The following is a 26,690-nucleotide window of genomic DNA, read 5'->3' as shown; positions in this document are numbered from 1 at the left end:
CTTGAGCTCGCCCGTTCCTCGGGTGCCCGCCCACCCGCCCGCCCGGCCGCGCCCTGTCCCCGCCTGCTGGCGGGGCGCGGCCCGCGGGGCGCCGAGGGGCTGCCGGGGTCCTCCCGGGGCGACGCCGGGCGGGCGGGTGGGCGGGCACCCGAGGAACGGGCGAGCTCAAGGCCCCGCTCGGCCGCGGGGCCCCCTGGGCTCGCCGGGCCAGCCGCGGACTCGCGGGCCGGGCAGGCCGGGCCACCTCGCAGGGCTGTGGTTGTCAGGCTGCGATCGAGAGGAGGAGACCTGCCGGCTGCCTTGGCTCCTCTGGAGGGAGAGAGAGGCGGGCTGCAAATCTAATAATTATACCTGGAGGGACTGAGCTAAAGCGCCTGGCAAGATTCCCTGCACCCCAACAGCGGCCCTGGTGTCACCCGCTTGGACTCGGCCCTTCAGTTCTGCCCTGCTCTGCATGGCTCCAGTCACTTCTGCACCTTTTCCCCTTCCTTATCCAAGTCTGTCAGCAAGCAGTTTTTACCTGCAGTCTCATTTGCCTTCAACGCTTCAGAGGGGCTTTTGTGGGTAGATACATTTTAAAAGCAGCTACAAAAAAATGGATCTAGCACCAGGCAACTATCTATAACGGGCTAGGTAGAAATCAGAACTTTTCCAGAGAGCGCAATCTGTGCAAGTTCCACTAACCACAATCGTACTGCCTTTGCGGAGATCAGTAACGGATGTTTTATGAGCGTCATCTTGAATTAAACAAATTCCCACCCCTGCTGCCCAGAGAAGGTGAGCAGGACAGCTTGGGAATCATGGAAGCTGCCTTGGGAAGTTCCTCTGAAGAACAAAGGGTGGTTTTAAAAAGGAGTCCAGCGTGTGTTTTCTGCTGCTTATACTTGTTCATAATTATTCCTTTAAACTGAGCATGCCCAAACTTTTTGGCATTTTGAACAAACCATCATAGTACCAACACAGGAAGTTTCCTACTATAAATATTAGGTTTGTTTGGGGGTTTCTTTTTGACTGAGGTCTCTGGGTTAGAAGAAGGAAGTTAGCAAAATTCCAGCCAGTTCACTGAGATTAGTTCAGTCTTGCCTTAATTAACTGCTCAATAGTCTAAGCCATCAGGCCACGCAAGTCAAGCATAACATACAAACCAGGGCACGTGGGCTGTTATCCACAGCTGGGTTTTTGAGGCTGGGCATCTCCAAAGGCAGGCGGGGGCCGTCTAATATTCAGTTAAGGAGGCGCTTGTGTCACTGCCCAAAATTGCTCCTCTAGGCGGGACGTGGCCACACGTGGGGCCTGCTTGGAGTGGAAGGCGTGGTAGGAACCTTGCCGGGGTGACTGGCCTGCAGGGACCCTCCGCAGACAGAGGTGCACGGATCAAGAAAGCCCCTGGCCCTGGACATCTCCTGCAGGAGAGTGGGACATGCGCAGTGGGCTTGTTTGGGTGGGGTCCTTGGAGGAACAGCGTGCCAGGGCTTCTCCCCTCGTGCCCTCCAGAATTAATGATGGACACCTGCCTTGCAGTGGACCAAGCTCGTTTGTACTGAGCGGTGTGAACCTAACTTTATCCAGGGCACTCACTGGAGGGGAGGGGGCTAATCTGTGGGGGTGCCTTGGGTTTAATTTGTCCTTCTGTCATCTTAACGTGGAGCAGAGTTCCTTTCCTTAACTCAAAGGTAGGTTATAAGTGGCCGTGCTAAACAAGTGCACAACCGAGCACCCACCGACAGAAGGAAGTCCACGAGTCAGGCACCTCTGTTGAAGCACTGGTTACGTAGCTTGACCGTAGGGCGGACCATGCGTGTCTTGGCCCACCCAGCTAATCACGCACATAACTGGTTCCTGTTGTTTGACCTTAACTATGTGGAGCGAAAGAGCAATGCCCAGAAGATGCTACCTTTGACAAGTTAGCCAAAACCTGCTAAGTGCACCTTCCCTCATCTTTGGGGGACTTACCCTCCCTCACCAGCTTTTTGTTTTCCACATCCTGGGCCTGGCTCCCATCCAAACATGCACCGGCACCATTCCAGCAAGTGAAGCTTACTTACACTATCTGCACACTGCGTCCCTACCAAAAATGGCACTCGGGGCCACTGCCTCTTCAGACACCCACCCTCTGACACTCTTGGCAGGTCACTACCCCTTGCGAGTCTGGGGATGCAAAGACCACTTTCCTCACAGTGAAACATCAGTGCAAAAGCCAAGCCCCGTGATAGCCAATCCCAGCTTCTCTGTGTGGGTTGGCCAACAGCTGGGAAAATCTCCAACTGTGGGGTGTTTCTAGCGATCGATCCTGCTATATGGTGCCTTCGAAAACCTAAAATTGTCCTGCTATGGTCCTTGTCCAAAGGCATCACTTGCTTCCCCCTCCCGCTTGATGTCATTATCCAAAAACCCCGTTCTGTTATCAAAGCCACGAGAGAATTCCGGAGCCCTGTGTGGTTTCTGCTCAAAGCAAGGCAAGCTGTCCAAGAGCACAGATTTTCTCAGCTCTGGGCCGTACGTAATCTGGAGAATGCAGTGCCCAATGCAATTTAATTACAGAGTGTCTTTAACTTCTGCTACGCAACTCTGAGATGATCCGAATAAGGAATCCCCGCACGTCTGAGTTCCTGTGAACTCACTTTGCACAAAAAACGGGGGGAAAGAGGTGGGTCATGGGAACAAATACACTTGCTGAATGTCAAGTGACAAATTAAGACCTCTTCATTTGAGAATATTTTGGAAATGGCTAATAAATCCAGCCTAGGTGGATCAAACCGGCCAGTCCTAGAGGAGATCAACCCTGACTGCTCTTTAGAAGGCCAGATGCTGAAGATGAAACTCTAGTACTTTGGCCACTGAATGAGAAGGAAGGACTCCCTGGAGAAGAGCCCGATGCTGGGAACAATGGATGGTGAAAGAAGGAGGGGGCGGCAGAGGATGAGGTGGCTGGATGGAGCCACTGGGGCAGTGGGGCTGAGCTTAGGTGGCCTCCGGGGGATGGAGGACAGGAAGGCCTGGAGGAATGTTGTCCATGGGGTCATGATGGGTCGGGCATGACTTTGTCACTGAACAACAACATGGTGAGGAAGAATTTCAGCTTCAGCACCAAATGCAAACCAATGTCTGGGGACACTGGTTCGTGTTCTCCTGTTTTCAGGAAGGCACAAGAAGCTGTGCAAAGGTGCCCCTGCTTTCAGGCTCCTGAAGGTCCACCAGCGCTGCCTCGCAGGTTTTCAAGATGCCTTGACAACCAGAATGACTGGAAACTTATTTTAAATCTGCCCCCAAAAGCTGAGCTTTGCCAGATGCCGAATTTTGCACGCACGCTTATCTGCCAAGATCTCGGGATCAACGCAGGTGCTTGGGGACTCATCTGCCTTGGCGCCTCATGGGGAGGGGTCCGAAGGAAGCTGTCCAGAGACACACCAGGAAGCCAGGATTGGTTGACGCATGAGGATGAGGTGCCTGGAGTGGACCCACCCTTTAAAAGGCCCTGCACCTGCCAAGACCGATTCCTCTCTTGCCCGCTGAAAGGCACGATCGCCATGCCGCTGCCCTGCAGAATGGGGAGCCTGGCACTGGCCAACACGCCACCCAAGTCCCTTTCCCTGCACCCTGTTAGGTGCCTTCATGGCGGAGCCGCAAGGGACCTAGGGCTGGGCAGCAGCTGCTTGAGGAGGAAGGCAAGAGCATCTGGCGACCTCCTGTGAAAGGCAATGTCGGGGCATCCTCGGAGATGCCCGCCTGACACCCCACTGTAACACTCCACAAGTGGTAGCTTTTGTGTCCTGTTTGGAATGGGGTGAGCTTTAAAATGGCTGTCCCTTAGCAACACGAGCTGTGCGGTCCACCCACACCGGGGCCAGGAAGAGATTTGTTTGGCTGTTTCTCTACCTTTCCCCCACCTTTGTGAAAGGCCAGGAGACTCTGCTTGCCTGAAAGAAGCCCAGCTTTTGATAGCGCAACAGACGTGGCCTTCATTCCACACACGTGTCTATCTGGACCAGCACGTCCCCAGCCGGCACGTGCCCACTTCCTTTCCGAGCGTCTGTGGATCCGTGGTGTGTATTTACAGTTCCTCCTTGGAGCTTTCTCCGTAAATGGGATCCCAGTATCCCAAGCATCACAGGGGATGCATTATCCCCGGGGACAGAGGCACCCGGCAGAGCCAGGTTCCTGCCCGGCCAGGATCGGTCCAGCGTGGGGGTGGGGGTGGGGGTGGAGACGCAACACTTCGTCCTCACCTGGGTCGGGCGCAATGCACTCGCACTTGTACATGGTCACGTAGTCCGGCTTGAAGTCTGAATTGATGGGGTAGTACTTAAAGGCGCCGATCATCTTCTTGATGGCGTCATAGATGAAGATGAAGCTGATCAGGGTGGAGAAGCCCTCCTCAGTGAAGCGCGTGATGTACTTGATGATGAAGCTGGCGTCCGTGGCCACCAGGATCAGGCACTGCAGGGCGGAGTGCAAGCCGATCCAGAGGCGGAACTCCATGTAGTCGATGCTGTTGCCCCTGGAGGTGGGAGCGGAGCAGCGCTGTGGCCTTTGCAAGACCCTCACACGGTGGCGCAGGAGCCAGCGGCGACCGCACTGCCTCCCGTGCGCGTCCATGTGTGGGCTTGGCTGGGATCCAGACCGAGCACTGCCATCTGGCGCCGGCCAGGAGTGAATTTTCCTGCTGATGCAGCACCGAGGCTGCTGTGCTCGTCTCTCGCTGTCCCTGAACTCTTTTCTGGCACTGCCTTGACGAGCTTTATTCTTGCTGACCGTAGGCTGCCTTAATAGCCATGTGGATGAAGGGCAACGTAATTTTTGAAAGAATGAAATAATCAGCGTGTATGCTTGAGGTTTATTCGATAAATGCCGGCACCGCTTGCTTGCGGCTCACTGCTTAAGAGCTGGAAGGAAGGGGCGTCCTTTAGGTCTCAATGCAGGGAATTCCACAGGCACTCGGGCACGATCCCCGCCTCTCCTGCCATTGTTGGGAGCAGGCAAGAGGTTGCCTGGGGCTCCCACTCCAAGGGCCGCAGACAATGCGGCTGGAACTCCAGACATGGACCCTCCCGCCCCTCTGCGGCTGGCTAGAAAGAACCGGCCCTCGGCACCCTGTTCAGCGCCATTTAATACCCGGATAGGTGCTGGATGGGTGTGGGGGTGAATGGATGGACAGATGGATGGAGCGCACCGACTTTTCTCTCCAAGCAACCCTGCAAACGGCCCACAGTGCCTGCAGTCAGCCGAGCAGAGCCGGTGGGGATGGAGCGGCGGATGAGAGGAGAGCAGACAAAGAGAAGCAACCGCTCCACTCACTTGCTGAAGTCGTAGAGCAGCTTCTCGAAGATGAGGATGGGCCCGGTGCTGCTCAGGATGATGAGGGGCTGCCCAGCGAAGAAGCAGAAGAGGGAGCCGGCCATGGCGGTCCCGAGGAAGCTCTCCATGACGCCCTGGCAGGGGAGAGGCATGCGTCACACACAGGGCCCCGTGCCTGCTCCCCGCTGCCCAGAACAGTGCCGCAAAGACGTGCGAGCTGTGCCACGTGCTCGGGAGGGCTGCGGTCCCTCTGGACACGCCCCGGAGCAGTGGCACATGGACCCCGCCGGTGCTGCCCCCTCGCTGCTTCCCAGCACACCGCTCAGCCTGCTGCAGCCACACACTCGAGCCAAGCGCACACAAGCGCATGCCCCACATGGATGCCCGCTGGGGGCAAAACGGAGTCCGTGGAAAGGGGCTTCCTCTCTGGGGCTCCAGGCTGGAGCCCACGGACACTTTCAGCAGGATCGGCAGGGTCAGGCTTCACTGCGTGAGGCATTTGCTGTGTGCGCCGCGTTCCCTCCCGGTGCTCTGCTTGTGCAGACCCTCAGAACCCGTCCACCTGGACCCTGGGCCCCGAGCTGCCCCGGCAGAGCAACCTTCGGCCCTCCTGTGGCCGGCCTGGGGCAAACCTGCCTGGTAGTTCTCTGTGGCATCCCCCAGCAGCCCGCCAAAGGTGATGGCGTTCGTGATGCAGCCCAGGTAGATGAAGAGGATGGCCGAGATGGACTGGATGTGGAAGCCCTCGTAGAAATCACTGGGGAACCAGGGCAGCTTCCTCTTGATATCCAAGTACAGGCCGCCGCAAAACCTGGAAAAGGCCAGAGGAAATGCTCCACACTGCCTGCCCTAAAAGGAGGCCGCATTCGGTGCCCGAAAGCCACTGGCCATGCCCTGAGTTTCTGCAAGGCCAGACATGCCGGGAGGCGCCCCAGGTTTGCTCCGAACAGGCCAGCCGGCCGGGGGCCTGAGCATGCCGCCCCGCCGGTCTGCTCAGCCTCTTTCCAAGGGGCTTGGCCCTCAAGTGCCTCGTGAGCGCCTGGGCCTGGCCACACCTGGCATGGAGGGCCTTTTGGAAAGCACCTCCAGGTAGAAAACCCTCTCCCAAGGAGCCCTACGGTGATTTCCTTTGGGAACGCTCCAAGGGGCGCCCCCAGGTCCAGAGCAGCACCAGGCCAACCAGACCAACAGCGCCCAATTCAGGCACTGGGGTCTGCTCAGGTCTGCCTGGCAAGCAGAAAGCCGCGGGGGTGGGGGGGGGCATCTTCCCTGCAGGTCACTCCTGCCTGGCTCGAGGACTGGAAGGGCTATTAAATAACAGGCAGGAGTCGCACTTCGGTGGCCGAAAGGCACTCCAAGCAGGGAGGGTCTTGCACCTCCCCCTTTATGTTCCTGCTGTTCTTTAAAAATCAGTCCCCCCCACCCCCTTTTAAGCATGATCGGGGCAGATCTTGAGGCCCGTGGAGCCACAGACATCCGTGAGCCACATGCTTCGTCTGAGCCCAGAGATCCTGCCCTGTTTGGGAGCCCGAGGTGGGGGCCTCCGCTCCACCCCCCAGCCACCGGCTCCCAAGCCACCCTTTCTCCCACACCACCAGCTGTCTCACATACCTCCCGGTCCAGACGAGTTCTTCTCCAATTTCATGCACCGCCGGCATCTCCTCATCCTCACTGCCGCCCCCTCCGCCTGCCCCGCCACCGCCGGCACCTGCTCCACCAGCCGCGCCGTTCATCTGCCCCACTTCGCTCAGTGAAAACACAGACTTCCTAGGGAAAAGGCCATCCAGTCCGGCACGCCACGCACAAACAGCCCCCCTCGCTGCTCTCGCCGTACCATACATTATTTCGAACAGCCCGGGCAAGCCTCCCCTTCCTCGCCTTTTTCCTTCGCTGAACAGCCCCAGTCGTTGCAGCCGCTCCGCACGGGGGACAGGCTCCAGCCCCCTGAGCCCTGACCAGCACCCCCTCTCTGCACCTTTTCCAGCGCAAGAATGCCCTTTTTCAGCTAAGATGACCAGAGCTGAACATAGTATCCAAAGTGTGGTTACATCAAAGGTTTGTGCAAGGGAAGTAAGATTTGGTGGTTCTGTTTTCTATTCTATTTAGGCTTAAATTAAAGAAAGTAGGGGAAAGCACTAGGCCACTCAGGTATGACCTAAACCATATCCCTGATGAATATACAGTAGAGGTGACAAATAGATTCAAGGAATTAGGTCTGATAGACAGAGTGCCTGAAGAACTATGGTCGGAGGTTCGCAACATTGTACAAGAGGCAGAAACTAAAACCATGCCAAAGAAAAAGAAATGCAAGAAAGCGAAATGGCTGTCTGAGGAAGATTTACAAATAGCTGAGGAAAGAAGGGAAGTGAAAGGCAAGGGAGAAAGCGAAAGATACACCCAATTGAATGCAGAATTCCAGAGAATAGCTGGAGAGATAAGAAGGCCTTCTTCAATGAACAGTGCAAAGAAATAGAAGAAAACAATAGAATAGGGAGGACCAGAGATCTATTCAAGAAAATTGGAGATATGAAGGGAAAATTTCATGCAAAGATGGGCAGGATAAAGGACCAAAATGTCAGGGACCTAACAGAGGCAGAAGAGATTAAGAAGAAGTGGCAAGATTACACAGAAGAACTATACAAGAAAGAGCTTAACATCCCTGATAACCACGATGGGGTGGTCACTGACCTCGAGCCAGACATCCTGGAATGTGAAGTCAAATGGGCCTTAGGAAGTCTGAGCAACAACAAAGCTAGTGGAGGGGACAGTATTCCAGCTGAGCTATTCAAAATCTTAAAAGACCATGCTGTAAAAGTGCTACACTCAATATGCCAGCAAATTTGGAAAACGCAATCGTGGCCACAGGACTGGAAAAGTTCAGTTTACATTCCCATCCCAAAGAAGGGCAATGCCAAAGAAAGTTCAAACTACCGCACCATTGCACTCATTTCACAAGCTAGCAAAGTGATGCTCAAAATCCTACAAGCTAGGCTCCGGCAGTATGTGGACCGAGAACCGCCAGAAGTACAGGCAGGGTTTCAAAGAGATCAAAACTAGAGATCAAATTGCCAACATACGCTGGATCATGGAAAAAGCTAGGGAGTTCCAGAAATACATCTACTTCTGCTTCACTGACTATGCTAAAGCCTTTGATTGTGTGGATCACAACCAATTGTGGCAAGTTCTTAAAGAGATGGGAGCACCAGACCATCTTATTTGTCTCTTGAGAAACCTCTATGCGGGTCAAGAAGCAACAGTGAGAACTGGGCACGGAACCACTGATTGGTTCAAAATTGAGAAAGGAGTTTGGCAAGGCTGTATACCGTCGCCCTGCCTATTTAACTTATATGCAGAGCACATCATGAGAAAGGCGGGCCCAGATGAATCACCAGTTGGAATTCAGATTGCTTTGAGAAATAACAACCTCAGATATGCAAATGATACCACTCTCATGACAGAAAGTGAAGAGGAACTAAAGAGCCTCTTGATGCGGGTAAAGGAGGAGAGTGCAAAAGTTGGCTTGAAACTCAACATTAAGAAAACTAAGATCATGGCGTCCGGTCCTCTCACTTCCTGGCAAATAGATGGGGAAGAAATGGAGGTAGTGACAGATTTTATTTTCCTGGGCTCCAAGATCACCGCAGACAGGGACTGCAGCCAAGAAATTAAGACGCTTGCTCCTGGGGAGGAAAGCTATGGCAAATCTAGACAGCATATTAAAAAGCAGAGACTTCACCCTGCCAACAAAAGTGCGTATAGTCAAGGCCATGGTTTTCCCAGTTGCAATGTATGACTGTGAAAGCGGGACCAGAAGGAAGGCTGAGCGCCAAAGGACTGAGGCCTTTGAATTGTGGTGCTGGAGGAGACTCCTGCGAGTCCCTTGGACCGCAAAGCGATCAAACCAGCCAGTCCTGGGGAAGAGCAACCCTGACGGCTCTTTAGAAGGCCAGATGCTGAAGATGAAACTCAAATACTTTGGCCACCGAATGAGAAGGAAGGACTCCCTGGAGAAGAGCCTGATGCTGGGAACAATGGATGGCGAACGGAGGAGGGGACGGCAGAGGATGCGGTGGCTGGATGGAGTCCCTGGGGCAGTGGGTGTGAGCTTGAGTGGACTCCGGGGATGGTGGATGGCAGGAAGGCCTGGAGGAGTGTTGTCCGTGGGGTTGCGATGGGTCGGACGCGACTTCATGACTAGCAACAACAATTTTCTGTTCTGCTCCCAATTCTGCCCAGCTGGACTTCGCCCCCTTCACAGCAGCTGCACCCTGGGCCAGCCTTTCCATCAAGCTGCCCTCTGCTGCCCCCAGATCCTTGCTCAGCCACTGCACGCTCAGATCCCACCAGTGTGTGCTTGAAGGTGGGACTGTTTTGCCCCAACCTGCACGTGCGTAAATCGAGCTGTGTTTGCCCTTTCGATGCTCATCCTCCAACTTGTAGAAATCCCTTTGGCGCTCCTAAACCACCCTAAAGCGTTGACTGCTTCCTCCCGATTCCAGACCATGTATGAGCAGGTTGGAAAGCACTGGTCCCAGTGAGGATCCTTCGGGAGGCATGGCCATGCCTCCCCGTTCTCCATCTTCTCTTCTCTAACCAGTTAGTGATCCACAAAAGTTCCGCCTGCCCCATTTTTTCCATGACTGCCTAGTTTGCTCAGGCGTCTTTGGTGAGGGGCTTTGCCAGCTGCCTTCGGGACATCCAAGGAAACAATGGTCAGCGGATGCCTGAGGATTTTCAGGGCTTCTGGTTAATCAAGAACTCTTATTCAGTAAGAAGGAGAAGGCTAAGACAACCCAGCTGCTCCCCCCAACCCATGGGTAAAAATACTCAGCGAAAGCCACCGGCATTCACAGTTAAATTGTGCTTATTATAAACAGAGCAAGCTACTTGTTCCATGGACATAAAACCAGACACACATTTTAAGTAAATTATGGCTGCAAATGATATCTTCCAAAAGAAAGGCATGGATTTGATTTTATCTCATAAAATCTATTCATCTGAGTGGGATGGTGCAACATAGTGTCCTACAAGAGCAGCGGGGTGGACCCGATGGCCTTCATGGCCCCTTCCTACTCTACTTTTTGATGATTCTATGATTTGATGAAACTGTACAGAATTAAGCTTTAAGTTATGTAAGTCACGTGCTATTTTGAAAAAGAAATCTATTTGCAATGCAGACTTGCATCCGCCAGTTAATGCTTCCTTCAGTCCCGGGACTTTCAGTATGGCTTACATTTGAAAAACAAGTGGAAGCCCGAAACGTCACGCAGCACGCGCCCTCTGCTGAGGCGCGCCGGGGAGGGCCAGGTGATGGCCGTACCTTTTCTCCGCAGACGGCACTTTCTTGGGGGGCTCTATCCGGATGCTCGGGTCCCACTCTCCAGGCGGAAGGACAATGACCTCGTCCAGGAACTCGTCTATGCCTGCTATCAGGTCGTCTCTGTCTCTGGCCTTGTAGGCGACATCGCTGAAGAGCTTGAAGGAGAGAGAAAGGGACAGCGGGAGGTCGCAAGCCGGGCGTGAGCAGGGCAAGGCCAGCAACGAAACCGGGCAGCCCCTCTCCAAGCGGCACTGGGGGAGCGGGCTGAGGTTGACCTTCTGAAGGATGAGTGTGGGGCAGAACGCTTGAGGGGGATCCCACCAGGCACGGGCCTCTCGTGCCACGCGCTGCCGCCCATTCTGTTCGAGGCACAGCGAGCGCCCTTCTGAGCTGGGTGAGGTGCTGCAAAGACCGTTTGGCCGGAGGAGGAAACCCGGTCGAGCCCTTCGGGCACAGACATTTCGTGCACTTACGTCGTCTACCATGAGTGTGGCGATGGCTCTACCGATTTCATTGTAGGATTTGGCCTTCCCAGTGGGGCCCAGCAGGATAAAGAGAAATCTAGTAAAAGAAAACACATTCCGAGAGCACGGAAGGCGGTCTGCAAGTCATCCTGCGGTGCTCCCCCAAGCACAGGTGTTTCTGAACATTCCTCCTTGCCAAGATTTCTACCCTGGAAAGACTTCTCCCAGGGACGGGAAAAAATCTGCGAGCCATTAGGGGTGCTTTCCAAGGAAGGTTACATTGCCAGGGTTAGTGAGTGCGTTTGTTTTAAAGCAAGGAAAACGTGGCTCTTAATTATGAAAGCAAAGGAAACTGCTGCTTCTGCTTCTGCATTTGTGCTGACCCAGCGCCACCTTCCCCAGCCACCAGATTCCACCCAGTTCTGAGAATTTATTTATTAAATTTAGAGGCTGTAACCGAAATGTACTCGGAATCATAATCTCTGTGTTTAATGAGCACAGCCAGGCAGTCATGCAGAAATGACTGTTGCCTGCAATACCAGAACAGCTTCCTCAGTCCCTGGAGATTTAATTTTACAGCAGAAAATTTGCTTATGGGAAGAAAAAACCACTCTTGGTGGGTAGTTTTTCTGCTAAATGCATGTATTCAATGAGACTTCATTTACTTGTGGAATTAAACATCCTGGCTTGGCTCCATTTTGGGATATTTTTGGCAGCTTGTGTTTAAAAATAGCAAAATATCAAGACTGCGGTTAAAGGGAATTCTAACAAATCCTCCGTGTGCTGACATGGGGCTTGGAGGTGTGCAGTGTGTGATCGTTCTCACAGCATCAAGGGGAGAACGATGGATCCCGTGCAGAAAGCCACACTTTCCAAGGATTCCCTCTATGCGTTAGATTCAGTGTCCAAAAATTTATTTATCCATTTATGTATTCACTAGGTGCATAGCCCACCTTTCTCTTAAAAAACAAACAAACAAACAAAGCAGCTTGCCTCATTCTCCACCCCCTGCCCTCAATCTCATCCCCACAACAACAACCCTGTGAGGTAGGCTGGCCCAGACTCTGCTGCTGGCCCAGAGTCACCCCGTTGGCTCCATGGCTGAGAGGGGATGGGGACCCGGGTTGCCAGAGACCCAGTTGCCTGAGCCCCCTCTGGCTCTCAGGCCAGAGGGGGCCTAACGGAAGGCCTTGTGCTGAGCTTATCCCCCCCCCCCCCCCGCCTTGAATGGGGCTGCGGAGCATGCACGACTCTCACCGTGTCGGGACGGGCACTTCTGTCACCCCGCCCAGCATGGTCGACTGCGTGAGCCGGATGAAGGCCACAAAGGGCTTGTCCAGGAAATCCACTTCTCCCACCAGCACGTTCGAGGCCTCCGCATCTTTGGGGATCTTCTTGATGAACTTATTTTTGAGCTGGGGGGAAAGGAAGCGGCCACAGAGCTTGAGGGACTCCCTCCTCTCTGCGTCTCCCCAGCAAATTTTGTGGCCACACCACTGCGGGGAGGCGTCCGGTCCTGCGGCAGCCACAGGAACGAGAGCGGGACACAAGGGGGACGCGGGCGGAGCAGGCCGCCCTTCCCTGTGCAAGAAGGAAGTGGACCTGACCGACTGGCCCCACTTCGTCTGGCCCCATTTCACCTCCTCCAGTTTCCCAGCAGCCAGCGCCCCAGCGATCCGCGCCTTTTATCCCGGACCCTGTGGCAGCAACAAGCAGCTCCTTCAGACACAGAATGTCCTTCCGTTCCTTGCATCCTGCATTCTCCAAGGATGCTTGTGCATCGCAGATGATGCAGTCAATGCCTCCTCTCAGGAGGATCTATTTACTATTAATTGCACCCCATAGACTTGTTTATTTGGTTTATAGCCCAGCTTTTCCTCTCCTCTGCTCTCCTCTCCTTTCAACATTCAAAGCAGCTTACATCATTCTCCTCCTGCTCTCCATCTCATCCTCACAACAACCCTGCGAGGTAGGCTGGGATGAGAGTCTGGGGGCCTGGCCCAAAGCCCCCCGGCTTGCTCCAAGGCTGAGCTGAGCGGGGACCAGAAGCCAGATTGCTTAAGTCCCAGACCTGCACCCTTGACCGCTCCGCCACAGTGGCTCTCAGCATTTGAATCTACTAGCCACAAGCCTAGATTTAGAGTTGTTCAATGTTAGTGAAGATCATCTTGTGGTTGTTTTTGGGTTGGAAGTCCAGTCACCCTCCAGAGGGTGCTCTGGAAAGTGTCGCCACAGGTAACAATGCGGAAGCAAGTCTGGGTGCCGAGGGCACTGTGCTTCGGGAAACTCCTCTGTGGCCACAGGTGCGGAGTGACTGCTCTGGGCCTGGAAGGCACCAGATTAACCCAGAATGCCTTCGTTTCAGCAGCCAAGCACTCCCTGTTTTCCTCCCCGGCACAAAACATTGCGGTGGAATATTTATTCGCACAGCACTGAGTGCCTGAGGTGAGCTGTCTCGGTAACCCTTAGCACAGCCCTGTAAGGTAGGCCAGTATGATTGCTGGGGAGCTGCGACTCTGCTGCAGGGCATGCCTGCCCCGTGCAGAGCCCCCTGGGGGCGGGGGCTGGAATCTGCTGCTGCTGCTGCTGGCCAGGGTGGGCAGCACGGGCCTGGGCTCAGCACCCAGGCAGGGCAGGAGCGGCTGCCAGAGAGCTGCTCGGGCGAGGCCCTCGGACTGCCCAGCAGGGGCCTTCGGCTTGCACACGCCTCGACCCCTTCGGCCCTGCGTCCCTCCGGAATTTGCTGCCTTGACTATCCCTGATTAATAAATATTACCAACAAGCTTAAGAGGCGTTGTGATGCAAATGAGGCCTGGGCTCTTTTGATCTTAAGAAACGTGGAGAAACGAGCCCTGCGGGGAGGGGAGGGCGGCTTTCGATGAAATCCGCTCCTGGATCGCCGCCCTTTCTCCCCCTGCGCCTCGGCCGCCTTCTGCTCGGGGAAGAAAGGCAGCCGGTGGCCGGAAGCCCTCGGCGTTCAGCCCGGCATCAGCTGCGCCCCCGCGCCCCCCCCCCCCGGCTGTCACCCCATTCCTCTCGGCGAGGCTCAAAGCGCTGTGGTCTGGGGGGGGCCGGGGGCGCTAATCTCCGCACTGGCACGCAGCGAGGCATGTGAGGCAGGGAGCGCTACCCCTTCCTTCCAGCCACCCCTTTTTCCTAATCCTTTAAATCCATACTCGGAAAAAGCCAATAAAGTGTTTGGACTGAGCAGAGAGCTGGAGTTAAGAGCAACTCTAAGCTTCATGTCAAACTTCATGTAAAAGTCCCTTTGTAGCGGCTGAGTAGGCTGATTAAGGCCCGGCGCCCTTTGGGAACAAAATACTTCGCATGCCGCTTGGTTAACCCTCCCAACACCCACCTGACAAACCCCTTGGATTCAGTACGGGATAAGCCCTGCCTCAGGACCGCATTCCTGCCACGCCTGCCTCTGTGGCTGGCTTGCGAGAGCCGCCTGGCCTCCTTTCCGCCCTTGCACCAGCAACCCTGCAAGGTAGGCCAGGCTGAGAGTGCGTGGCAGCCAGGGGGCTTCTTGGCTGAGAGGACCTGGCTTTCCCAAGTCCCAGACCAGCTCCGTGACCACCAGGCCGCACTGGCATCAAATCAACCGGGCAGAACTGCGAAGGACAGACAGTTCGGAAGGCATGCGCTCACTCATGGAGACTGTTTGATGGCACAGCACAGCTGCCCCCCCAGCCCCCCATGGCAAGCAAGCATCCTTTTCTTGCACCTGCACTTTGTTGACCTGCTGCACCTGTTGGGTTTCTGTCTGAACAGTTTAATCCAAAGCAAAACCCTTGCTTTCCTACCTGTCTGGACGGCTAAAAACAAAAGTGCATCTAAGCAAAAGGCTTTGATGAGAATAACTGAGGAAGCCACGAATGGGCCCGGGATCTCCCCCCACCCCACCCCCCCCGAACTGCCACTGCCTCCACTATGTTAGGGAAGCGCAACGCAGAGGAGCACGAGCCTGTCCTTCGCGGTGCCGGGCCTCTTCTGCCATCCCCAAAGCGAAATCCTCGGCTTTGTGGGCACCTTCTCGAAAGCAGCTCCCTGACGGGGCGCCTGCTCCCCTGGGCTGAAGGTCATGACGGTCTTCCTGGATGCATTTGTGAACTACTTTCTGCTGTTTGCTGGTTTTTCCTGCCACTTAATCTCTGGATTGTTCCTAATCCACTAAGAAAAGTTTGCCACTGCAAATATAAACAAATAGCTTTCTGAGAGTTGCTTTTGTTCAGCCAGTGCAAAGCTCCTGGCAAGAGTGCCCTGCAGCCTGTGCGGGGCGCCGGCAACCAGCGAAATCAGCCCTGCGGTTTACAGCACAAAGGAGGCGGTCGCATCGGCAGGGGCCTTTCGCAAACACGCAGCTGACAACGGCCCTGCTCTGTGATGGCCCCTCCAAACAGATCATTGGGTTGATCACCTGTTAATGCTGCTTCAAATTAATTTCACACAGAATATGGAAATCATGGGAATTGCCCACTGAAAAAAGAGTGCAGTAAAGCCGTAGAAACTCTCCACGCAACAGCAGATGTCTCAACCAGACCAGCTACGGATGGTCAGAACTGAATATATATTTATCCTCAAAATCTTCCCCACAAAGCTTTGCCACCTCTTGCAATACAGAAATCCCCACAGCAACAACCTCATTTTAAGTAGGCATACACTTCATCTATTTTTAGTAATTTAAAATGATTTTAGATAATTATTTGTTCAAACAGTTGTTTTAAATGTTGTAATTCTCTGCAGATTGCCCCAGTAAAAGTTCTCTCTGGTCCCACAATAAATCCTCATTGTCGTCACCTCCAGAACAGTTTTCTGGTTTTCACATTCCTTTTAGCATCGCCCTGAGGAAGCTCCTGTGCTGGCATTCATCGGGCGCTCACCCAGCCCCCCCCCCCCCCGGAAGGGCAGTTCTGCAAAAGTCAAGGGTTCAGACTCTTGGATTCCTGATCACCATGCAAGGATGTGAAAGCTGGACAGTGAGGAAGGCGGATGCCTTTGAAACAGGGTGCTTGAGAGCGTTTCTGGCCCGGCAGAAAGAGGAACAAGGAGGGCCCAGGCCAGGGGTCAGCAACCCGCGGCTCCGGAGCCGCATGTGGCTCCTTCATCCCTCTGCTGCGGCTCCCTGTCGCACGAAGTATTATTTATTTATTTAGGAAACTTCTATGACGCCCCATTCGCTGAAGCCTCGGGTGGCTCACAATGTGCCACAACCGCCAATGTGCGACGCGCGCTGGCACGTGATTTATTGAGCTTTTCGACCCCCGGTAGGCCAACCATGGATAAATCCAAGAAAAGAAAAGTTTCAGAAGAAAACAGAACGTTTAATGGTACGTGGGCAGATTCATTTGCTTTCACTGCTGATGAGACTGGTTTACCAGTCTGGTTTTTTTAAGGTAAAAAATGATATACGCAGTGTTATCTTCATTTTAGATAGGGTTTTGTGGCTCCCAGTGTTTTCTTTTCTGTGGGAAATGGGTCCAAAGGGCTCTTTGAGTGTTTAAGGTTGCTGACCCCTGGCCCAGACGAAATCAAGCCAGAACTTGCCCTGGAGGCAAAAATGGCAAAACTGAAAACAAGACCCCACGAAAACAAGACCCACTTGGAAAGGCAACTTCACCCCACCCCACGTGGAACTGGGGTTACCACAGCTCAGGAACCAACTGCCTGCCACACGAAAATTTCCTTGGAGCATAACAGAAGTTTTGGGGGGAGTTTAAAGTGCCTCTGTGGCACTTTAACATGCGGGAATTTTGCAATTTGTTCAGCTATTCCAGAGCTGGGAGGCCAATCATGACACCTTGGGCCTCAGCAGAGGCTTCCTGCAGCTTCCTACCTGGTCGGTGCTTGGTGTTTCTGTGATGTCATTCATACTCCTGCTCTGGGCATGGCCTAAAGATGCAAAAACATGCAGATGAGAAGCTGTTTATTTCGGGGGCCGGGGATCTTTAAGGCTGAAAGGAAAGGCACTGCGGCTGTGCCAGTCTGTGTGCCGGCTATTTTCATCGGGTGTTTGTGCCAGTCCAGGGGCGAGCTCCGTGCCGCCCAGGGGAGCTTCCCCTCCTGGCTGGGTAGCTCAGGCCAGGGGGGCGCTGAGCCGGCCCGCCCGGCAGCCGCAGGGTCCACACGGCTGGCAAGCAGCCCCTCGCCTGGCAGCGCCCTGCGTGGGCTCACCTGGGAGTCGTGCGCCATGGGCGCGGTCTCTCCCCAACTGCAGGTTCCCCTTGCTAGGAAACTTGCACGGGAATTGATACAGGGACTTCCTAACGACTACAATTTTAAAACGAACCATTTAAAGGGCCTCATGTGGTATAAATACAAAATTTCCACAGAAAGAACTGATTGCCAAATACAGTCCAACTAGGTTTAAGAATGGCATGACAAGAACAGATTAAGACATTAATCAGTGTAAATCCATCTTCTGAAAACTGAACGTGCCTGTTAAGACCCTTGGGGGGCAAAATTGCCTTTTCATTCTTGCCAGGAGGATACCAAGCAACGGTGCAGCGGGGGCTGCTGCCGACCACCCCAAAATGCCCGAGCAGGTGCGGGGGCTGCTGGGGCTTCCCGCTGCGAACCGCTCGAGCTCAGCATTCTGCCTTTTAAGCCCCCCTCGTCGACCACGTCTTTCAATCTCAGTTTGTGCAACTTCAACCAGCCCCGCCCGGGTGCTGCATGCGTCAGGGGCCGGGTGGCCTCACATGCCACGTGTTCTTCCCTCCGGTCTTTGCAGGGAGGTCTCATATCGGGAACAGGGCCAAGCAGAAGTAGGATGCTCTGGACTCCAGCAGAAAGTCATCTGTGGCCCCCTTGGCCTTGAAATGTTCCCCTACTTTGGGGTGAAGCATTTTTGCCTGGCACGCAAAACCCCTTTAATGCACGAAGGGTAGCTGGACCCCCAGGACTGGGGCTGGTTCACCCCCCTCCCAGTCCTCGCGTAATAAACCATCTCTCTTGCTCAGTGGCTCCCCTTGTTTGAGGCAGCTTTGCCGGAAACTGTGTGGGGAGCCGTGTGAGGCAGGGCTGGCGCAAAACTCACGCAATCGCCCATAACTGGCGCTCTGCCTCATCCTCAGGTCTTCGGAGGAGCGGTGGAAGCTGGCCCCCGTCGCTGGGCTCCGGGTGGGGCTGCGGTCTGCGAAGGAGAAGGGAAAGGGGAAGGCAAGCTTGGAGGTAAGCGAGGGGAAGGACAGGCCAAAGATGGGTGGGCTGAATCGCCAGCCACCACGCGCCCTTCTCCTGGGGAAGAAGCACTGGCCGGCAGCCCTTTAAGTCTCCGTGCTTGGAGCAAGGCTGGGGAGCCTGGGAGAGAGACAGTTAACCCCGTCCCTTCTCGCCCTGCTGCAGTGCCCTCTCGTGCGTGGCTCACGACAGAGCACACCTGGCCTTGGCCACAGGAAGCGCTGTGCGAGGAATTGGCCATGGCCTCAGAGTTACTGGGGGGCCAGCACCCCCACTCCCAGCTTCGAGGGTGCCCCGGCAGCCACTCCGGGACGCAGGCACTCACTCGTATTTGAGACGGATTTGCCGATATCGGCCAGCGATCGGTGGATGGGCTTCTTGGTCTGGTGGCGGTGCTTCCGCAGCAGCACGAAGCTGATCTTCTCCCGTAGCTCCGGCTTGAGCAGGCCATCTTCGAGCTGCTTCTCGATGACATCATCTTGGCAGGAAATACAACACGTTACTTGGTTCCACCCCATCCACCATCCCGCCTGCTCCCGGGTCAGTGCCTGATGCTCCTGAGGATGGAGCAAAAGTTCCAGGCCTCTCAGGAATGCAATCAGCCATTTTAATATTCCTTTTTAAAAAACAATTGCTACATCACATTCCCTCCGGTGTGTCTGCCCTGTCTTTCTGTCATAGGAGAAATCAAAGACTACTAACAAGACACAAATGGAATTAAGGAAGCTCTGTAACAAGAAAGCCCAGCAGCAAAAAGTGGTCCCAGAGCCTCCGGGGATCAATTTTGATTTTCCCCATCGCCTGATTTCTGGAGAAGCCATGTTCGCCACTTGACAGGTGTGAGGCAATGGCAGGTCTGAACTTCAGGATGAGGAACTGTAGACCGAAGGAGCCGAGAGACTGGAGGCCGAGGCGAAGGGTGCGGACCCCCGGATGCTCAGGCTTGTTGCTGGGCCGACGGGAAGAGAACCGCACTTGCCCATCGGGACCAGCCAGGAGCCTGAACATGTGGCACGGGTAGGAAGATGATCCAGATGCTGAGGTGCTCCGGCAGTGGATGATCCCCGACAGCCTGTGGTGCACATGCCGAGAAGCACCGGTCTCTGATTTCCACCTTCCACCACCAAGCCCTGTGCACGGAGCTCCTTGATGAAGCCAAAGGTTTGTGCTTTCATGCAGAAGTGTGCTCTGCTTGACGATGCGCTCTTCCTCCCCCAAAGACAGCATCTCAGAGACGTGGCCAGTGTGTGGCACCGGAGAACACTCCTTGCACTCAGTGGATGCGTGACGCATTTCTGACCCAGCACCAACAAGAGGGCCGCACCGGGCCTTGTTCCCAGTGCCCAGGAAATTTCCAACACTGGCACATGTTTGGAGCTGCAAACTGAGTATCTCAGCTGCAATTGCCCAGATTGCAAACATCTGCACAGGTCAGGGCTACTCGTGGGATCCAGGGAGTTGTTCTCGTTCTCGTTCTGCATTTCATGTGTGCAGCATGGCAGCCCTTCCTCTCCCTGCGGATGCACCCACGCCGCCCTCACAGTTAATTCCAGATTAGTGCAAAACTCAGGGCTTCTCTTTGCACGTTGCACGCATTTAGATGATTCACACACCATTGCACAAATTGCTGAGCAGAGGCTTGAATGTTGCACGTATTTCCCCAGATTTTTAACAATGATGCAGATTATGGCCCATGAAAAAAAGCAGAAGGCCGGTGGGCCTGTCAGACCCGGCACGTGCGGCATGGAATGCAATCGGAAGCAACCCCCCTCGTTCCTACGCCCTCGCACAGGACGCGCCTACTGCCAGGTCGTGCTCCCTGGCTGCAGTCGCTTCCGTGGGTGCACTGCAGCAGGCCCGCAGGCACGGGCGCCTCTCGCCTGCGTGCAGGCCGTACCTATTATCTGCGGCAAGGAGTAGCCGTCCAGGTCGAGCAGCACGGTGCCCGTTTGCAGGCAAGTGCGCAGCTCGAAGAGGCTGTGCAGGGATAAGGTCGACACGTGCGGCTTGCTCCATCGCTCCCCTCCGTCTTCCACCTTCTCTTCAAACTTAATCCACCTGAAACAGGAAGAAGTGGCCACAAATAGTGTGCGGGGTAAACGGCGGCAGTTCCACGCTCAAAGCATGGCCCTTTCACGGAAGGAAGCCTGCTGAGCTCCCTGGGATGAGCTCCCTGGCAAGGGGGCTGGAAACAGAGGACCAGAGAGCTTCAGGAGGGGTCTCCCGGGACATCTAGTCTGACCCTGGCTCCAGCCAGCTCCGCTCATGACATGCCTCCCATGAGGGCGGAGCTGGGACTCAGCAAGCCGACTGGTGACTCTGGGCCAGTCACATCCTCGCCCTCTTGGCAAGTGTCTCCAAGGGCTGGGCCTGGGTGTTGGCTGGGGCAGGCAGAGTGCCAGGACCTGGTGCTGGTGTGAGACCAGGCCCTGCCACTCAGTTGGGCTAGAGGCTGGTGGCCTGGCCAGCGGTCGTCAGGCAGTCCAATACCTTGCAGGCGAGAGAGAGAGAGAGCGAGCGAGAGCACAGCCCAGGAACAGTCCCGTGGCCTGATGCCAGGGAAACAGTCACGGAAGGGTGATCCCAACACGAGTGGGCTGGAGCAGGGCAGGAGCAACTGGGAGCGAGCAGGAACACCAGGAGCAGGGCAAGGGCAGGTGAGGGAACGCAGGATCAACCTGGAGCAGGGGGGGGGGGACAACGGGAGCAACCAGGAGCAGCTGAGCGAGGCCGGAATGAGGTTCGAGGCGTGCTGATGCAGAGGCCCAAGAGCGGCAGTGGGGGCGTGCCTCTTCCGCTGGTCTGCGGGGCCTCCAGCTCACGGCAGGATGGCTCCTCAGCCACTCCCTGCGAGAGCCGCAAAGGTGCTCCTCGTTCTGCAGCACCGGCAGGGCCGCCCAGGCCCTGATCCGGGCAGGGCCCCATCAGCCACACCACCAGAAGTCCAGCCCCACGGCGCCTCACTCCCCGTCGGCAGTGCCGCCCCTTCCTCGCACAGCGGCTGGGGGCTCCCTGGCTGGCCTGCCTTCCTTTCCCTGTGTCAGCACCATGGAGAGCACTGTCCGGGGTCGCGCAGTGCAGTGCAGCCGAGCTGCAGCGTCACGGGAGGGTTCGACGGACCGCACGCGCCTCGGCGAGGAAGGCCAGCAGCGCCATGGCTGGGCCGGGACAAAGCACTGCTGTGGCTCGGCCAGTCGCACGAACCCAGGCAGTGGGCAGAACCATGAGAAGGGAGCAGGCCCTTCTGCGGGCTGGGCTGGGCTGGGCTGGGCTGGGTTGGGCTGGGCACCTAGAAGCCCCGGTGGTGGCAGGAACGACCAGACTCCTTCTGGAAGAGGGGCTCTGTCCTCTGGAGCATGAGGAAGAGCCGAGGGTCAGTTTCTAGGTGGCGATCCCTCCCCATTCGCAGAATTCCTGATCACTGGCCACTCTGGCTGGGCCTGATGGGTGATGAAGTCCAAAATATCTGGGGCTATGGAAGTGTTTGCTAGGCTGATTGGTAAGGAAGAGCATTCTGCACATGTTCAAGGGCACTATCCTGTGGATACAAAGGTGGCTGCCCAGACACTTCGGGATGTCTCCAGTGGGAGAGAGCCCACAGCTTCCCCAGCCAACAGGCTCCATGGTGGTGTTGGTCTGACAGCCAGGGAATTCTTCCTGGTGTCTAGTTTAAATCTGGTTTCTTTTAACTTTGGTCCATTATTCCATGTCCTGCACGAGAAGAGGCTCTGGCCCTCCTGTTTGTGACAGCCTCTCAGGTATGTGCAGAGCACTGACATCTCTCGCCTCAGGCTTCTCTTCCTGAGGCTGAACGGGCACAGTGCTCTCAATCTCTCCTCACAGGGCTTTGCCTCCAGTCCCTGAATCATCCGTGTTGTCCTCCTCTGTACCCTTTCTGGTTTTTCTGCATCTTTTTAAAACTCAGAAACTGAGAACTGGACACAGGACTCCAGGCCCTGACTAGAGCTGAGTGCGGGAGAACCAGTCCTTCACATGTTTGGAAGGGAGGCGTCTGTTCAGGCAGCCCGGGAGAGCGTTTCCCCATTTTGCAACTGCAGCACGTGGTTGGCCTATATTCAGCTTGGGATCTGCAGCAGCCCCAGGATCCTGCCCATTTGCAACATCACGTCGCAGCGGGTGCATTTGGTTTCTTGCTGCTAAGTGGAGGGCTTGGCACTGGTCCCTCCCAAATTTCATTCTGTCATTCGCTGCCCAGATTCTTATTGAGCCTCACCCGCCCCCCCTCCCATCTCTGCCTTTCAGGATATTTGCTATTTCACCCAGCTTTGGGGCATCTGTAAATTTAATTACCTTGTTCTTCTTCATCTAAGCCATTAATTAAAATGTTGAAGAGTACCTGTGGTTTGTGTGTGAATCAAGGCCTCTTTCAAGCCATGAGAAGCGATTGCACAGATCCAGCCATGGGCAGGGCTGCATCGAAGGGCCCTCTGGCCTCCGCAGGGGCAGTTTCTCCTACCTGGCCGACTCTTTCCACTCCATCTCTTCTCCATCGTGCTGGAGTGTGTCCATCTCAGTGAACAGCGTGGGGTTGGGGGGGTCGTCATCCTCGCCCAGGATGTACCGGAGGCGCTCAGCAGCTGGAGACACTGGATCAAGGGCGAGAGAGAGTGACGGCTAGGCAGACTGGTGCAGCTCGTGCCCCTGCTGGGCACCCGGCACTCGCTTGCTCCTGAGGGGCCCCGCAGGAGGTCAAGGTTTCTAGCAAGCGGCGCAGCCTTTGGGAAGGCTGTACCTGCTTGAAGAACTCGGCTGCGGAGGTCCCAGGCAGACTTCTTGGGGCTGAGCTGCGCCAAAGGGCAAGCGCTTCTCAGACCTGGCAGTGTGCTCCTGAAAGCAGAAGCGGAACGGCGGCGATTGCACCACCTAGAGAAGCCCTAGCTGGCCGTGTGTGTGGAGACGCCCTGGGCTGCAGAAGCCGGGGCCTGCGGCTGGCCAAGCAGGCTGCCCAGCCCTCCAGGCAGTCCCACGCTTGCCTGGGCTTCCCCACCCACGAGTGTGCATCGCGCCCCACTGCGTGATTTGGACAGCACTCGCTTGTGCTGAATGCAGACCGTAGCCTTGTGAAACGAGCGCAGATCCCAGGCGAGCTGACCGGGTTAAAACTAGGCTAGAGCAGAGACGCATGCTTAGGTTCCCCTGCCCCCATCCCCACAGCTTCCTCTTCTCCCACAAGCCCCCTTGCTTGCTCCCTGCACCTGCCCTGCACCTTCTGACAGCTGGAAGAGAGAAGGGGTGCCTGAGAGGTTTCTGGAGCGTGGGCAAGAAGCCGGAAGTCAGCTGTCATGGAACAGGGGACAGAGGCTCCCTCCAGGCTGGCAGAACAGCGGAGCCGCTCCTGGCTGTGGGCTGGCCTTCGGGAGAACCTGAGCCCAACTTCATGGGGAGGGCTCAGCACCACGGACAACTCCTTCACAGTTCGGACAACAGCTGCAGGACCGCAGCCCCCCACAGACAGGGCGGCCTGCAGTGCCCTCGGGGGTACTGGCTTGCCTATCGCCAGCCCAAGGAGAGCCACTGCTGCAGCCCCAGCCCGCTGGGCCCCAGAGGGAGTGCCAACAGCAGTTAGCAGTGCTGGATCCGGTTTTTTGGGGGTGCTGGACAAGGGCCCCTTTGCACCCTCCCCATCAGCAGTTCTCTCAATGCCATGGCCACCCGCCAATCTTGCTTCCTGCCCTCCTTCCCTTCCTTGCTGTATGGGATCATTCCTGCCCGTGATGCCCAAAGCACGTCCCGGGAATTATCTGGGGAAAAATAGCCCCTGGAAGCATGACCAGGAGTTGGGAGGGGCAGTTCCTTCCAGAGGATACGACTGCTGTTGCCTGGGCACCAAGCCACTGGCACTGAAATGACACCCCCCACCAAAGAGATGTCGGGAATCCGGACCCCCAAATAGGCAGCCCCCTTAGGGCTCAGGCAGCTGGCGGTTACATCAGACAAGGCTGCGTCCACCAGGCACGTGATTTCAGGAGAGGGCAAAGAGCAGCTCCTTGTTCCAGGGAGTTGAATAAAATACCCTGGGAAGGAGACTAAGCTGCCCGGAGGAGCACCTGTGACAAACAGTGCACCCATTCAGGAGGCAGGGGAGCAAAGGTTACCGGCAATCCCTGCCAAGCCCCTCGCACGAAGAGGGGCCCAAGTGGGCAGATCCGCGTGGAAGGGGGCAGCATGGCGGGCCTGCGGAGAGATGCTTTTGGGGGCAGGCAGGCCTCTCGCGGAGGTCAGGGCCAGTCTGGCTCAAGGCAGCTCAGGCCACACGTGCGGCCCCCCGAGCGGCAGCCACCCCCACAAGGCGTGGGCTGCTCCGGACGCGCTCGCGGCTCTCCCTGCCCGCCCGCGGGACGCGCACGTGCCTGGCAGGCAAGGCAGGCTCACCTGGGCGCCCGCGCCCTCGGCCCCCGCAGCCGCTGCCCCTGCGCGCCCACCTAGGGACGGGCGAACGAGCGCCCCCTGTCGGGACCGCTGGACGGCGCGTTCTCTCGCCCCCTTGCGACAGGTGAAGCGAGGGTCCCCGAGTCACTTGACTCGCGAGCAGGACGCATCCCTATGAGACGCCTACGCGTGAGTAAGCCTGCTCGCAGGAGGGCAGCACCGACGCCTCCGTTGCGTCCTCTGCCACGACCTTGCGCCCCCCCCCCCCCCGCTGCTCCCGGCTCCTGGAAGAGGAGGGATCTGGCGCTGCGAGGGCGGGGCTGCCCACTCCGGAGAGAACAGCCTTCCGGGGCTTGGGCAGATCCCTCGGGGGGCCTGATCACGGCAGGCGCGGGCGGGCGCGCCAGGGACGGAGAGCAGCGCAGCGCAGCGCAAACGCTGCTATTCACCCGGGCGCGCAGCGGGAGCCCCCGTGTCCGCCCGGGAAGCCTCGGATTTCTGGCAAGCCACCGCCTCGGCCAGCCCGTGGATGCCTCTCCGGGCTTGTCGGCAGCCCAGGGTGACAAGCGCGGCCGCAGCCCCCTTCCCCGCTCCGTGGCTCCCACGCCCTCGCTCTGGGTGGGATCGCTTCCCCGGGCGGCTGGGGAGACCCTGCGGGGCCGAGAAGTGGGCCAACTTCGAAACGGACCCTTCCGGCGGGGCAAGCACAGGCCGGGCCGCGGGGCGGCTTCCCCCGCCACCCCAAGCGCCAGAAGCGCAAGCCGGAGGGCCCGGGCACGGGCTTGCGCTCCCACCGGGAAGCGTGGCCGCGGCCCGAGAGAGAAGGCGCCGCTCCGGCATCGCAGGTCGGCGGCTTGGCTCACTTAAGAGCCTTTACGCCAACTTGCCGGGGCGCAGGTGAGATCGCGCGGCGTCCAAGGGGCTCCAAAGGCCGGGTTCAGACCTTCTCTGGCGGTCACACCCGGGGCTTTGGGCTAAGAAGATGATCTCAAAAGGAGGTGGGCGGACCTCCCCCCCGGCAGTGGGCCCGACTTTGCCCTGCTGCAACTGGGCTGCAGGCAGCCTGGGCTGTGGCCTCTCGGCTCCCCCCACCCCCGAGCATCACTGGGCAGCAGGGGAAGGGGCCCTTTCCCGTTAAGGCCCTCCTCACCGAGCTTTTCATCCACGAAGGCTTACAAAGTGGCTTACAAGTGACAAAATACAAATCAGCCTCTCCCCTCAGACGTCAAATCTAAAACACATGATGCTAAAGGAAAGGGGAAGGGGAGGGAGGAGGAAAAGATGCCCGCACTGGCACCAGTCCGTGTGTTTACAGTTCATATGAAGGTCTCCAAAGCTCCTCCTAAGTATGGGCAGGCTGGCTTTAGGCTTGCAAGATCTACTTCGGTTTTGCTACATCCACCAGGCAGAGCTAGCTACAAAACGCCGGCTCTGGCGGGCAGACACAGCTGGCTTGGTACACCTGTGTCTCACCTTTCCTCACTTCTAAGCAAAATGCTTCCAGGCATTGCACCTTCTCACAGAGGAGTTTCTCTGCCCTTGATTATTTCCAGTTGTATTTTGTGCCCTTTCCACAACTCCACAACAAAGATTTCTGGAGTGGCAACCCCTCACACAGCGCTCCTAAAGTGGACACAGCATGCAGTGTGGAAGCGACGTGTTCTCCTCCGTTCCTTTCCTAGCTGTGCTTCAGACGGAACGTGGCTTGAACAGCAGCTGGGCCAACGTTTTCACTGGGCTGCTCTCCTTCTCAGTCCGCTGACTAACATTTTATGGCGGAAACAAAACACAGTCCGCAAAATGGAAGTTTACTAAGCCCTGTTTACACGGACATGCACTGCTTCTCCCACTCTGGGGGCTCCTTCTGGAGCCACACTGGGACCCTCTTTTCGTTCGGCTCCCTAGATAATTTGGCAGCAAATTGGCAGCAAATTGGCTTTTCTCCTCTCGCCTCATCTATGAGGAAGGTGAAGACCGTTGGTCCCACTATTTGTATTCCTCCACTGGGAAGTTTAATTTTCTCTCTCGCTGCAATCGCC

The 26,690-nt window shown here is 56.4% G+C and overlaps 1 protein-coding gene across 1 annotated transcript in view; it reads right to left on the bottom strand.

Moving 5' to 3' along the window:
* Nucleotides 1-22,806, bottom strand: part of SLC4A5 (solute carrier family 4 member 5) — a 41,847-nt gene extending 19,041 nt beyond the window's left edge. Inside the window, exons 1-12 of the mRNA XM_044417374.1 lie at nucleotides 22,739-22,806; nucleotides 20,159-20,319; nucleotides 18,587-18,739; nucleotides 18,119-18,214; nucleotides 16,916-16,971; nucleotides 12,337-12,494; nucleotides 11,089-11,176; nucleotides 10,616-10,770; nucleotides 6,907-7,062; nucleotides 5,932-6,106; nucleotides 5,296-5,429; nucleotides 4,227-4,498 (exon numbers count right to left, since the gene is read on the bottom strand). Of these exons, the coding sequence (XP_044273309.1) occupies nucleotides 4,227-4,498; nucleotides 5,296-5,429; nucleotides 5,932-6,106; nucleotides 6,907-7,062; nucleotides 10,616-10,770; nucleotides 11,089-11,176; nucleotides 12,337-12,494; nucleotides 16,916-16,971; nucleotides 18,119-18,214; nucleotides 18,587-18,739; nucleotides 20,159-20,319; nucleotides 22,739-22,791 (1,657 nt within the window). The 5' untranslated portion in view covers nucleotides 22,792-22,806. The remainder of the gene's footprint in view (nucleotides 1-4,226; nucleotides 4,499-5,295; nucleotides 5,430-5,931; nucleotides 6,107-6,906; nucleotides 7,063-10,615; nucleotides 10,771-11,088; nucleotides 11,177-12,336; nucleotides 12,495-16,915; nucleotides 16,972-18,118; nucleotides 18,215-18,586; nucleotides 18,740-20,158; nucleotides 20,320-22,738) is intronic.
* Between the last annotated feature and the right edge of the window lie 3,884 nt (nucleotides 22,807-26,690).

Source organism: Varanus komodoensis, unplaced genomic scaffold (genome assembly GCF_004798865.1).
Source record: "Varanus komodoensis strain SLA01 unplaced genomic scaffold, ASM479886v1 scaffold88, whole genome shotgun sequence".
In the NCBI taxonomy this organism is placed as follows: Eukaryota; Metazoa; Chordata; class Lepidosauria; order Squamata; family Varanidae; genus Varanus; species Varanus komodoensis.
The sequence above is the reverse complement of the archived record's forward strand: the minus strand, read 5'-3'. Positions and strand labels throughout refer to the sequence as shown.